This window comes from Oxyura jamaicensis, chromosome 3 (genome assembly GCF_011077185.1).
Source record: "Oxyura jamaicensis isolate SHBP4307 breed ruddy duck chromosome 3, BPBGC_Ojam_1.0, whole genome shotgun sequence".
Classification (NCBI taxonomy): domain Eukaryota; kingdom Metazoa; phylum Chordata; class Aves; order Anseriformes; family Anatidae; genus Oxyura; species Oxyura jamaicensis.
The window spans coordinates 72519518-72534228 of record NC_048895.1 but is presented as its reverse complement, the minus strand read 5'-3'; the positions used below and the strand labels follow the sequence as shown (position 1 = coordinate 72534228).

General features: G+C 45.9%; 1 protein-coding gene across 5 annotated transcripts in view; it reads left to right on the top strand.

Moving 5' to 3' along the window:
* Positions 1–6958, top strand: part of PRDM1 (PR/SET domain 1) — a 109788-nt gene extending 102830 nt beyond the window's left edge. For all 5 annotated transcript variants that reach the window (XM_035322553.1, XM_035322552.1, XM_035322555.1 and 2 more), the window contains 3 exons: positions 3394–4502; positions 4813–4941; positions 5359–6958. In XM_035322553.1, coding sequence (XP_035178444.1) covers positions 3394–4502; positions 4813–4941; positions 5359–5934 — 1814 coding nt within the window. In that variant the 3' untranslated portion in view covers positions 5935–6958. The remainder of the gene's footprint in view (positions 1–3393; positions 4503–4812; positions 4942–5358) is intronic.
* Positions 6959–14711: the final 7753 nt, after the last annotated feature.

Genomic DNA, 14711 nt, shown 5'->3' with positions numbered 1-14711 from the left:
AATGTGAATCGGCATAATTAAGCTTCACTACTCAAAGTGTTCAGTCCCATTTCACTCCTGAAATGACTATTGAAATTACTGTCTGCCTACAACCGTTTTTCAAGTTTTTAGAAAAAACAGACCATTGTTTTTATGAAGCCTTTCTCAGGCTACAGCTAGGAGCTTAAGAAATGAGCAAAACCTACAACACTGCCGCCGTCTGTGACTGGAACACCCACATTGGAGTGACTTCAGGGAGCCCTTCCACTCACGTTTTATTAATACTTAAAAGTAACAGGAGTTCTGTCCCTTTTCCTCTCGCACGCACTCACGAATCTCAGATCTGAGCAAATAATCTGTTGACCTCAGTGAGAAGTGGATCAGGCTGCTAAAGAGGCACGTCTGTTGGGTTTTCCCCCCCCAGATCAGTAACTTGCAAATGCAACTGCACTATTCTTGTTTTGTCATGAACCTCTTTTCTGTGTGCCTGCCTGACCACAGAAACTAGACAGATCTTGGAAGAGTGTGTGCCTATATTTATTATATATGTGTGTGTTGGGAGGGCGGGGGGGTGGAGAGAGATGCATGTTAGGAGAGAGACAGAGACATTGTGATCAGTAAGAGCTTAAGTCTAAAATCACAAGTTAAAACACACACACACACACACACACAAACATTTAAAAGAAATAAATCTCTCTAACTTCGAAGTATGTCTCCTTTAAGAGCAACAAGAAAGGTCGTAAACCTCTCAATCAGTTTCAGCCCTGGTTTAAATCCACATTCAGTATAAAACATCAGAACATCTCCCTGGCCACGACGTTACGTTTGCTTATTTTACATGGTGCTGACACACTTGTTTATATTTTGATCTTTCTAGTGTTCCCAAGTCTTCCTTGTAAGCAGGTAATAGGGGAAAAAGTCAAGAGGAGATTCATGGAGCAAAGATAACTTGCAAGCTAAAGGGGGCTGTCACAGTTAGACTTGAAAAATAATCTCTAAATATTGTGGTTTCTGTGTGCATATGGAAATGAATGAGGGAAAGCTTTTCTGGGAAATTTGAAGGGAAAGAAAGAGCCATTATCTTCAGTCTGTCCAGTGGGGACGTGGGGCGGGTGGCTGTGCACAGAAAGTTGTGTTCTCCATGTGAGCTGCCTCTCTGTCACTCGCGGGCTCGCACCGGCACATCAGGCACGTACGTCCCCACCCTCGGCTCTACCCTTGTGACAGTGAGAGCAAGCCGTTCCTCCAGTTCAGGCGTCTGGGTTTCTCTATCACTTTCCAGCAGTGCTGGCACTTCTCCTTCCTCTTCCCCTCCCCCACAATTTATTTTTTTTTTCTGTAAAAAAAGAAAAGTGTCAATTTGAGCTTCCTGCTTGACAGACCCCACAGAGAAACCAATACAGGACTGATAAGATGGTATTTATCTCTTTTTCTGCTGCAGGGCTTTACAAGTCCACCCCTCCTCCTCCCCCCCAGCTTTCAATACTTCCCAATCCTGATACTTCCCGTTGCTGATAGTGTCACTGGGAATGTTTGCTCAGAGATGCTGGCGTGGTGACAGGCAGCTGATAAGAAGGTGTAGATAACGTTATCCACACTGCCGTTGCAGAGCTTCTTAGACCTAGTAGGACCTAGCTGTCATACCCTAAAATCCAAGCAGGCATTTAGAAAATTAGTTACTAGTCCATGGGTGCAGACAAAATTACAAAAGAAAGCGGATGGTTTCTAATGCCAGACAATGACCGGTTGTAGGTTTGCTTGTGAAACGGCTCTGAATTAAACTTTAACATCAAGAAAAGTAATTGGGGAGCTATCTGCACACTTGTGGGTGTATGTGCTTGCTGTGCGACACACCCTGTATTTTATCGTAAATATTTTAACTGGCCATATTTATGTTCAATTACATTTCGTCGCAACTCGAAAATAGGCAAAGTGCCTGCCTATCTCAGACTGAATTTGCCTGCTATAAGGCTGTTAAAAAAAAAAAAAAAAAAAAAAGATGCTACTGTTAAAGCGGGTTGCTGTGAGCAGGAGCATGCTTTTGAAAGCAGCTGTTTTCTTGGATACGTTTAATAAATGGCTGTTTCTTTGCCTTATAGGGTAATGTTGCCAAATGATAGATTCCGTGAGGGTAGTGAATAGTGAAGCAAAGAATCTGTGTTGAAAGCGGTGTGGTCATTGCCTTTTCCCATCTTCCTCACGGGGTTTAGCTGGTCCTCCCAAAAATTAGAAACAACTGTTTCTCACCCCAGTTAGCGAAGTAAAGAACAGTCAGTCACAAAAGTAGAAGTTTGGCTAAAGGGCCGCAATGCTTTCAAGTCACGTACCTTCGGCATTGACTTCTACCTCCTGATGGAAAACTTTGCACATGAGCTAACCACAAATGCGAAACCTTCTCGTAGTTTTTCCCCTATAATAAAACATCTTACAAGTCATCATTTCAAGATTATATAACTATTAACTTTAGGAGATTAGATAAAAGCAGAATTCTTTTTCTATCCTTCAGTGTTATGTTTGTATATTATTATGTCTAGATAACAGGGTAGAGCCTTTGAATACAAATAAACAGTGTATGTGCTGAACAGAGCCAAATGATGATAGCTTCTATTTCCTTCTAAATGCGCGTTTCTTTTTCCTTTTTTCTTTTTAAAGTACATTTCAACATAAGCTGGAGCCGACTGGTCTTGCTTTCTTTTGCTTTGCTTCAGCATTTTTTTTTATAAAGTACAGCTGTAAGCAGAGGAGTTTTGCATAGACTGAATGCCACAGAAATCTGCAGTAAATAGTCTGCTTTGTTGTAGATGTTCCTAAGCAGTATATTTAATGAGTAATGATCTGTTTACTGATGGAGAATACCTTCTCTTTGAAGAAGGCTTTCATCCTAGCCAGCCATGGTTTTTTTGGTACTGTAAGTAATTGAACTGGCTGGTGAAGTGACTGCTGCGGTTTGGCAAAAGCTGATTTGTCATGCCTTGTTATTTCAGTAAGGAACATTTCTGGGAGCTTGAGTTCTGTAAAATCCTTCTGGTAAACCTGTATTGTGAACAAATGCTTCTTACCGCATTTATTAGAAATACAGCTTAAAGAGATATCCAACAGTGAAGCTAGTCAAATTTAAGGGGAAAGAAAGGTGAAATCAGTCTGCAAAGAAGAGACTGTCACTCTGCAAATGAATCATCATCCAGATCTGTACATACTGCTGATGTCCCTTAAATTAACAGTGCTTTTTATTAACACTTCAAACTAGCAGGCATTTCTGTATACAGAAGTTAATTTTGGGGGAAGCTAAATGATTTTTCATAACTGACAGTGGCCTGTCCTTCCCACTAAACTTGTAGGAGATAGCCGGTGTTTTGAAAAGAGATAATGATGGTGACTTATCTAAATAATTGTTATCGTGTCTCTCTATTTCAGCACAAACACATGTTAATCCGAAGCAGCACAGTGCTGATAAAGATGAGCTCTATCAGAAAAGCATCCCAAAGAAGGAGCACAGCGTGAAAGAAATCCTGAAAATGGAATCCAATCCTCCAAAAGGAAAAGACTTCTTCCAGACCAACATTTCACCAGTTACTCCAGAAAAAGACTTGGATGACTTGCGTAAGAACTATAGCCCAGAGAGGTGTTTCTTCCCTCGAGTTGTCTACCCAATCCGACCTCACATTCCAGAAGACTATCTGAAAGCTTCCTTAGCGTATGGGATGGACAGACCCAGTTACGTTACTCACTCGCCCATCCAGTCATCTACTACACCAAGTCCTTCTGGGAGGAGCAGCCCAGACCAAAGTTTAAAAAGTTCAAGCCCTCACAGCAGTCCAGGGGTCACAGTCTCACCTCTGGCACCTACGTCCCAGGAGCACAGAGAGTCGTACTCTTACTTGAACGGATCCTACGGCTCAGAGGGATTGGGGTCTTATCCTGGATACGCACCCCCCAGCCACCTCCCGTCTGCCTTTATACCGTCCTATAACCCCCACTACCCCAAATTTCTGTTACCTCCATTCAATATGAGCTGTAATAACCTGAGCGCTTTGAACAATATCAATAGCATCAACAATTTCAATCTCTTCCCACGGATGTATCCTCTCTATGGCAACCTACTCAGCGGAGGTAGCCTTTCCCACCACATGTTGAACCCCGCCACACTCCCCAGTTCACTGCCCAGTGAAGGAGGCCGTCGTTTGCTGCAGCCTGATCATCCAAGAGACTTCCTCATACCAGCACCTAACAGTGCCTTCTCTATCACGGGCGCTGCTGCCAGCATGAAGGACAAGCCGTGCAGCCCGACCAGCGGGTCACCCACAGCTGGTACAGCAGCCAGTTCAGAACACATAATGCAACCTAAACCTACCTCAGTGGTGTTGGCCGCCACCGGCGGTGAAGAAGCCATGAATCTCATTAAAAGTAAGAGGAATGTGACTGGTTACAAAACCCTCCCATACCCACTGAAGAAGCAGAACGGGAAGATCAAGTACGAATGCAATGTTTGCTCCAAGACCTTTGGCCAGCTCTCCAATCTGAAGGTAGGCAGTGGAAAATAAAGCACACAAACCTCCTTGGAAGGCTCTGATTTCTCCCTGTAGGTTCTCTGGAAAAAGCAGGGACAGGCCTCCCATGTTTGTTGGGCTATGTGTCAGTCTGGGCCTAATACTGCATCTCCCACCAAGAAAGCATGGTTGCAGAGACAATGCCTCGATATCGATGCCACCTAATTAACTAGATAGCAGTGTATCTTGGCAATGGGAGGCTTCTGCTAACTTTAGGAAACACCTGAAAGTACTTTCATTGCAGGACTGGCAACTGCATATTGTTAATTGCTTTCTTTCTCCCTAGGTGCACCTCCGAGTACACAGCGGAGAGAGACCATTTAAATGCCAGACCTGCAATAAGGGCTTCACCCAGCTGGCTCACCTCCAGAAGCACTATCTGGTACACACAGGAGAAAAACCCCACGAGTGTCAGGTATGTAACACACCACGGAGACAACTTCCCTTGGAGGCCGAAGGGGTGGCAGGGCTCATGCCCTCCTTGCCCTGTGTGCACAACCCGCCCGGTAGGCTGCCTGACGAGCTGCCCAGGATTCAAATCCATGCCACAGCTGTTTCCAGCCCAATTGCTCCAGTGTCTGTGAGACAGCACAGTTGCCTTTAGCCTGCTAGGGCAGCATCCATCCACCTGATACGGTTTTGCCATCAGCCATACTTGAAATGCTCTTCAGCAATATTTAAATAAAACAGGTGGGGATTTTTTTCCCCCAGTGAGAAAGTGTGAAGATATAAAAAGCCACAGCTTCATCCTGCTGTCTCGTCCTAGGTGTCTGTGATTTAAACATAAAATCCCCTCCCACTCACTCACTGTTTCTCTGCCACCCCCCATTAGGTTTGTCACAAGCGGTTCAGCAGCACCAGCAATCTCAAAACCCACCTGCGGCTCCACTCTGGAGAGAAGCCTTACCAGTGCAAGCTGTGCCCAGCCAAATTCACCCAGTTTGTGCACCTGAAGCTGCACAAGCGTCTCCACACCCGGGAACGTCCCCATAAATGCATCCACTGCCACAAGAGCTACATTCACCTCTGCAGCCTCCAGGTCCATCTGAAGGGCAACTGCCCGGTCGCCCCTGCCTCCGGCCTCTCGATGGAGGACCTGAATCGAATCAACGAGGAGATCGAGAAGTTCGACATCAGTGACAATGCCGACAAGTTGGAAGAAGTGGAGGACAATATCGACTTAACATCGGTTGTGGAGAAGGATATACTGACCATGCTCAGAAGGGAAATGGAAGGAGCTAATCTCAAAGTATCTTTACAGAGGAACCTGGGAAATGGACTTATCTCCTCAGGATGCAACCTTTACGAGTCTTCGGATATGTCAATTATGAAGTTGCCTCACGGTCACCCACTACCTCTGTTACCTGTAAAGGTCAAGCAAGAAACAGTTGAACCAATGGACCCTTAAGACTTTTTGGCAAAGTGATTTTTTTTATTTATGACTTGGCAAGTCAGGGTGCCTGTAGCAATTGCTTGTACATAGTTTCAATGCTGCAAAGCAATCTTGGCTTACAGTAGTTTCCCTACGCTCTACAGCTGAAAGAAGGAACTCCAAAGTTACTGTTTTCTCAGGGCATAAAAAGAGGCAAAGGACTGTGCATTGCCTCGCCAGTTACTAAAAGACAATCATCTATCCATAATTATTTTTTCAATGATAGTACTTCATAATTTATTATGCAATTTATCATTCTAAAAGCAATAATTAGAAAAATGTTTACAATGACTGGAAAATTCATTGTAATTTTTACTTTAAATGTTTCTATTTTTTGTTTTATGGCCATTCTTTGTAGATATTTTTTCTGCACATCTGTTTTAAGAACCTAAGATTGGGGTTTCAGTAACCGTGTTCTATGTACCAACGTCTTTTAAACAAATGTGGTTTTTTGCATTGCCAAAGTTGGACATTTGACATACAGAATCCTAGATCAGTTGGTTTGGAAAAAAAAAAAAAAAAAGCAAAAAAAAAAAAGCTGTGTACTTTTATGTGCAAATCACCCCATTGGGATTGAAAAAAAAAAAAAAAAAAAAAAAGAGAAAGAAAAGGGTAGCAGCAAGCAGTGAAGAAACTGGTGCCCCAGCCTCTCTGAGGATGGGAGAGAGATTCTTCTACCTGCAGCTCTACCCGGAACAGATGTGGCACAGCAAACAACTACCTGCCATGGACAATACCACAGGTTTTCAGAAAACAGCTATAGCCCCACACCTCGTCATGTAACTTTATGACCAAAGGAATGCATCAGCTTAAAGTGGCTCTTCCAAAACTAAATATCACTTACATTCTCCTATTCCAACAGCAGTTTAAAAGCAAACACACCATTATTCTTAATATTCTGCCTAAAAGGAGTCTTTTGGCAGATTTCTTTCTTCTCTCTCTCTCTCTCTCTCTCTCTTTTTTTTTTTTTATTTGGCCAGAGCCTTCCAGGGATAAAAAATAAATAAATAGATAATGGTCAGATTCCCTGAGAATTAAGGGGTTTGGTTTTACATGTGTTTTCCTCTCCCGCTTTGCCTGGGTAGAAGTGGGGAACAAAGTCCTTTTCTGGCACATATTTTTTTTTTTCTTTCTTCCTGTACAACTCAGATTTTTCTCAGTATTTGTGTTTGTACATTTTGTGGTTAATTTAATTAAAGAAGAAAAGGGCATTGCAAAGTTGTTGAACAACAATTACCTCAGTGCTTGTGTCCAGTGGTGCAGACGTTGCTGTTTTATCTAAATGCTTTGCTACTTTAGAGAAGAAACCAAAATGTGCACAGGGAACGATAGAATGCACGTCCTTTTATCTTTTTGTTTTGCTAAGCCCAAAGATGATATGGTGACATTTGAGGTGTAGCAAAGAACACATGTATATTTATAGATATATTTATACCACTATACTATATATGTATATGTATATATATTTATACCACTTAAGTTGTGAGCCAAACCATGTAATAAAACTTATTTTTCATCTAAGTGTGAAAATCAAATGTTATCCAGTTTCACATATTACCAGTGACCTCAAAACCAGAAGGTTGTACTAAGGCATTTATCACTTGCAAGTGCACATGCACAATTGTCCATGTGAAGCCTGAACTTGCAAACGCCTGATGTGAAAACCATCACTCACACGGGGAGTCTCAGCAAATTCAGTGGGAAATACCATGTTTGCAGGACCAGGGTCTTTGGTCCCCTGCTCTCCTGGCAGTGCATACTGGGGGGAAGAGGCGGGTGGTCAGTGAACAAGCAGCCAGAAAACTTAACCAAAAGAACTTGAAAAGAAGCCAAATACTACCCATGGGTGGTGTAAGTACAGAACAGAGTGAAGGATAGGCTGAGTTAGTGGGGATGAGCCCCTACTCTTGTTTTGCCCTGCCGTTAACGAGTTGCATGGTCAACTCACATAAATCTAAGTAGCGTTATTACAGTCTTCCCCTCCAGTTGTATCTTTTTGTCTGTTTATATTCTTAGAAATTTTAAGGTGTCCCGCTTCATCAGTCCAGGATTTGGTGATTTTTTTTCCCCGTCAAACTTTATTTTAATGCCTTCTGTTTAAAACAAACAATCCTGACATACACGTGTCTTTACATAGCTTTTGAAGGACTACAGTTCATTACATTTCCACTCCTACAACTTGTGAGGCTGACATCTTTTAAATGTAGCAATAGTTCATAAATATAGTACTTACTTGTAGGATATACCAAAGTATCACTACTCTGTCACTGGACACACACTTTTCCTATATTTGCCTGTAGTGCTTTCTTGTATTTGATACAAATTTTACAAGAATTTATATGCATCAGCTTTAAGAATTGTTACTTCTCTTTACTGTTTCCCCCTTCCCTTAGAAGTTTTACATGTGAATGTAGCAACAATCAACAGTGTTTTGGGTTTTTTTGTCTCTCTTAAGAAAGACTCTGACCAAAGTTAACAGGCTTTTTACTTTGCTAGAACAACAAACTATCATATGTTTACGTATTGGTTTACATCATTATTTATGTGCAAATTGTCAAATGTAAATTAAATATAAGTGTTCATTGCTTTACTGATGCTTCCCTTGTCTTCAATCTCTCTGCACTGACTGCGTGCACAGCTTCGTTCCAGGGCGCCTTCCCCTCCTAGCCGCAAACACACTCCGCGCTGACGGCGATGACGTCTCCAACAATGCTGACTTCTTGCCTTTGTGGGCTCTGATTTTCCATGATTGAAAGCTGCAGACAACAATGCCAGAGCTAAACACCCTGGTTTGTTAATTATAGCACTCTCTTCACTTGTAGCCAATACCTTAATACATTTATATATATATATGTATATATAAATTTGTCAGTGTTTCAATGGAAATACTTGAATGCTATCTGCCTCTCAGATATATGAATAGGGTTCTCATTTACATTTTTCCAAATGATTGTAATTTCTGGCCTGAAACTGTAACCACTGGGACCACAATGACACACTCAAAATGTCAGCGTGAGACCACTTAGCCCTGTATCAGCGTGGTGGGAACAGCATTCAAAACAAATGTGGATCTGTTTTCACTGCAAGTGAGATGTGAATATGAACAAAACCTAGGAAAAGGTCAAGTGTCCTTCTCCCCCCCCCCCCCAAAAAAAAAAAAAAAAATCAGACAAGAAGTAACAACATGCTAGGATGCCTCAGAAAGCGAATTCAACATTTGCTACTCCCATCATTTACTGTGAGATCCAAACCAGAAAGGCCATGTGCTGGCCTTCCCTACCTGAACGTTAAAGAAATAATGTGCCGTCTCATATTGAGACACTCAGCGCTGTACGATGCTTTAAAAGTATTTCACTGTCCTCTTAAAATTCATTTAAACATCTGTCTCAAGAATTTGACATCCTGCCAGCGCAGAGCTGTGGAGTTAAGAAAACCAGAGCTCCGTTGTCATAAACGTGCCAAATGCAGCATGTTATATTCCTATATTCGACAGAGCTATTGCTGTAATAATTTTTTAAAAAAACATAGGATAACCGTTACCGCCATAAATCATACTTCATTACTTGGCAAGGCATTCGTTTGTGCTGGAGAGTTATGTCCTGGGGACACTTGTAAGCTTTAGAAGATGTTTAATAAAACACATTACATGAAAAGACAATGCACATTATAGATCGCAGCCTCGTGAGGCTGAGCACAGCAGCTGGTGCAGTTGTTTCTGGCAGACCCACGGCCAGCTAGAAGTCACCAATGGAGCATGATATGACCAGAAACGTGGGGAGAGGGTCAGCAAAGGCAATGGTGACAACGCCGTGATGGCTAACTGCCTGAGCATGAAGAGATTCGGTTGCTTTTGGTTGTTTTTGGAGGAAACCCACAAGGCCGCATGCTCCCCAGAGCTGTTGGCTGGGGAAGGTGACCTCGATGCCCACTTCGCAGGCATCGTCACCAAAATTTGGGGACCGAGTGCGACGTGGCAGGGACAGCGGCGTGTGCCACCGCTTTGCCAGCCCAGCTGTCTCACATGGGACACAGGCAAACGACAGCTGACAGCATATCGAACGCAGCTTTAAGGAGGATCCCGCCATTCTGGCTGGTTACAAAGCCCAGTAATCCCAAATGTGGGCAATTACATGAGGTTGAAGAAGAAAACGTTGACTCACCCATGGGGCATGAGCCCGTCCTGCTCCAGTCAGCAGCCGCGGGTACGTGGAGTCGTCCCAACACGTGCCGGCACCGCACTCCTTGCGGGACAGGGCCCAGGCCTTTGCTGTTGTTTAGAGGCATGACATTAGAGTGAGGGAAATAGCTTAGGCCGTAATTAAAGGCAGCCAGGAAGCACTTGGCTAATTACTGCGTGAGCTGGGGCTGAGTGGATGTGGTGCGGCCGGGGAATGCTCCCGTCACGGGGCAGGTATCCGGCAAACAGAAGCTGCAATGGCAGCCTCGGAAAAACTCGCTGACGTGTTCCAGGTGGTTGCCAAAAGGTTTCCCTCCAAAATGGCTGTTCCGTCCCTTCCCACACCCGGGATCCCCATCTGGGCCCTGGCACAGCCGTGAAGCCAGGGCCACGGAGGGCTGGCAGGGGACACGGTTGCCTCAGCTTGGATATGTGGAGCACAGATGGAAATTTTGGAGATCTTTGCTGCCAAGTGCTGACCAGCCCTGTCTGGTTCATGGGACAGCAGAAAAACATGACTTTTCATCAAGGGCTTGATGCTTCCCCCAAAAAAATGTGAGTTTAGTTTTTCGTAAGATGCTGAAAAAAGGACATCCTACACACAGCACAGCTGCTGCTGTTCAGTTCTCACCAGCAGCATGTGGATGTGCAAATGGCACAGCTTCACATCCATCAAGGTCATGGTCGCAGTAACTGCAGTCTGTAGCTGAATACGTGGTATTTTCAAGCACGCTGCACAATACTACTTTTTAACAGAGGTTGGGGAAGACCACTCAGCAACTCACAGCGGTGCTGGAAAGGGAAGAGGAGGGGGACCACCAGGCTCTTGCTGCCCAGGTGTGCGTGATGGACACAAAGATGTGCTCTTGTCCTGCTCCAGAGAGATCAGAGGCTGATTACATCCCTACCTTGCCCACAACAGCCTGCAGCATGGGCACGTGGAATGGCTCTCTGTGCAAGAAAACCCAGTGCAGGAAAGACGGGATGATGCTTTCCACCTCCATACAGCATGGGTTTTACCAGCTTGTGTCACTCAGCTCTGCGAACTCTAGCCTGGGCAAAGGCTCGCTTAGACAAGATCAATGCTCCTGGAGCACTGTCAGTGATGATGGGGCACATTCAGGGGACAGCACACCCCTCAAAAGAGACACCACTCCCGCTGCCCTGCGAGCTGGAGGCCAGGCAGCTCTGTGCCACGTGGGCGCCGTGGCTGTCCCTCACCTCACTGGGTGCGCGCGGGGAGATGGTTGGGATGCCGAGCCACTTAGGTGGGTGTGACCAAATAGCCCCATTGGAGGGAGCCAAACCAGTATGACTTCCTAATTGTGCAATGATTAATAAGGGCCTTCAGCTTTTTTTTTTTTTTTTTTTTTCTTCCATTAATTGTGACTAGGCAAGTCCTTGATCATTTCCTTATCCCAGTACCAAGTGAGATTCCTTACAGCATTCCAGCCCCAAAGTGGCTGCACTTTGCTGGGGAGTGAAGTGATTCGTCTCACACTGAAACCATGCACAGCGAAATAAAACACTGAAAGTCTCTCCCCAGCTTCACCTGTGCTGAGGGATCAACCATCATGATGTGCTGGAGGGGACACAGCATTGGTGCACCTCCCAGATGAGATTACATGTTAAATTCTACCTTAAATGAGCAAAGCAGAGAGGAGCTTTTGGCAGGAAGATGAGCAGGCAGGCAGAAGTCTGTTCAGGACTTCGTGGGTTATAGTCTCAGTTCCCAGACAGTTTTTTTTATGGCAAAACTTTCTGCTTGAGAACCATCCCTCTGCAAATGACAGGCAGCATTTGCCTTCCCCTGTCCTTAGCCTACCTCGTGCATTCAGGCAGCATTTTTTGAAGGGCAGGTTCTGTGCGTATTTACAGGCTAGCACAAACAAGACCTGCTCTTTTTGACAAAGCCCTTTGCAGGCACCCTTCCATCCACTAGGCCTCACCAACAAGGGAAAGGTTTGGTTCTGCTGCTTGTGTCGGGGCCGTGTCCAAGGCGGGGACCCACCAGGCTGGGTGGTTCCTTGGAGGGGTTTCAGTGTGCCTGCAACCAGTCACAAAAACAACACAAGCTACAAATGGGGTAGAAACTGTAACCAGGTGTGAAAGGGAGCGAGGATACATGAAAAGTGAAAATTTGCCTTTTTAATAAGCCGTTACAAACTAGCTGAAGGTTCAGGAGGGAACTCGCGCCGGTGCTTGTAGTCATTCAGAGAGGGCTGAGTGTGTGTGTATGAGTGTGTGCGTGTGTGTTGGTTTTTATTTTATTTTTTTAATGAGACCAAAGGGTGCAGAACGAGGCTCCTTTTCTAACCTGTACTGCAGAAATTTGTGCATGTCTGTAGCTGTGGGTGTTATGTGTTTTCTACTTTGAGTGGTGAGTTTCACTTTGATTCTGCTCTCGAGAACTGTGGGGACAGTTTGCACTTGCCTTATCAACACAGAATCCAAAGAGCTACAGCATGCCCCGGCCTCCTGACACTGCAAACTCAGAAAAAGCGCTTCCAGCACAGCCAGCGGAGTGAGGTGATGGCCAGAGGGCTTTTTCTCACCAGAGCATCCCGACCCGCCACAGCACTGGTGCTCAGCCCTGCTGGGCAGGGCCATATGCCACCTCCAGAGCCACAGCCTCAGCTGTGAGATGCCCTGGGGGAGTTGAGACAGGGCCTCAGGGCTCTTCTCCTACATCCCCATTGCCCCAAAATTCTGAGCACCTCCTGGGGCCCCTAGAACCAATGCCCAGCACTGGGGTCTGGTGCGGGAGGTGCTTGCCTATCCCAGTTCCCCCCCCAGGCTGGATCACTGGACCAGCCCTGTACAGGCCTGGCCACAAGCTGCTGGCCAAAAATTGTTCCCATGATTGGAGATGGCAGCGAGGGCAGGGCCAGGAAGGGTTGAAGAGTGCTTCTTGGCTTTTGGGAAGGGGCTCCAGTCTGGCTCCACAGACTCGTGGTCTTCACTGTGCTCACCCATGCAGCTGATTTCCAAATGATGTTATCTTCACATCTCTTTACTAAAACACCCATTTAGACTATGCACCAACGTCCACACTACCCACACAACCACCCCCAGATGGGCTGTGACCAAGAGGTGTCCCACATCCTCCATCCCTGCACCTCCTGCCCAGAGGATCCTGCATGGGCATGGCCCCAGTGTTGTGGGGGTTTGTGGCCCCCAAAATCCTGTTCCTTACAGAGAGCAGCCCCACCACGTCCCCCCCAGCTCCTACCTCAGGGCATGCAGCCTACTGCCCTCTGCAGCCCTTCTGGCTTGAACGTGCTAGAAGTGCTGCCCTCATCAGAAGCCCCAGGAGTCTTATCTAGGAGGATGAAGACATGTAGGATATTCCCCCCAAAATCTGCAGCCATTTCCTGGGAGGTCAGCCCAGCTCCCCTGAGATGTCCCCCACCCAATTTCCTCTCACCCTCCTTTGGTGCCAGGCACCACAATTTGCTGCAAGGCTTGTTCGTAAAATACTTGAGAGGTTCTCAAATGAAGTTATGACCTACATAGCAGCTCAGAGTGATATGCATATTTCCTCCCTCCCTCAGATCTGCTTGAGGTTTTAAATCCCCGCCCCGCCCCCCCCGCAGATACAACATTCAGGAATGACTGTGTCATTCGCTGCACAGTCACTTTTCTTGCTCGAGCTCAAGAACGAGCCCAGGGCTCAGCACAGAGCAGCCTCTGCAGCATGGATGACCCTGCCCTGGCACACAAGCCCCTGGGCTGCTCCAAGGCACAGGGATGAATCTCATTCTGCTTCAGCTCCTCACACAGAGGCAGGCTGGGGAGCTACGGCTGCAGGCTGTGCTGGGGGCTCTTAGGTGACCTTCAAAAACTCAGCAACTTGTCCAAATCAAGGAGGGTGCAAAACAAGCAACCTCCCTGACCACCAAACCCATTCTCCTGAAGCAGCAAGCACCCCTGCAAAATGCTGAAGAACTTCATCAAACACAAATCATAGAATCATAGTATCACAGAATGGTTTGGGTTGGAAGGGACCTTAAAGCCCACCCAGCTCCAGCCCCCTGCCATGGGCAGGGACACCTCCCACCAGACCAGGCTGCCCAAAGCCCCATCCAGCCTGGCCTTGAGCACCTCCAGGGATGGGGCATCCACAGCTTCTCTGGGCAGCCTGTGCCAGTGCCTCACTACCCTCTGGGTGAAGAATCCTAAATCCCAATTCTCTGCTGCTGGCCTCTTGCTTATGGCCTCCCTCAGCATATTAGCCACAAGGAAGGGAACAACCCAAACCCATGCGGGGTCTGACTCCAAAAATACATTCAGGGATGGACCCAGCCACAGCATTCAGCTACAGCTTCTCATTTCCCCCTGGTCCTGGAGTATTTGAGTCCAGGAATGCCTGTTGATGCCATTTCTAATGCATTTCTTTTTAAAACTCATTTTTCAATGCAGTTGCAACACTAACACAGTGATAAACATCTACACAAGGGAATGCAGCCAAGTTTAAACTTATCGACCAATGTTTTGTAGCAAGAGCTCACCCCAGGAGCCAAGACCACTGGGTTCTGGTTTTGGTACCTTCATTAACTGGCAGCAAGGTCTGGAA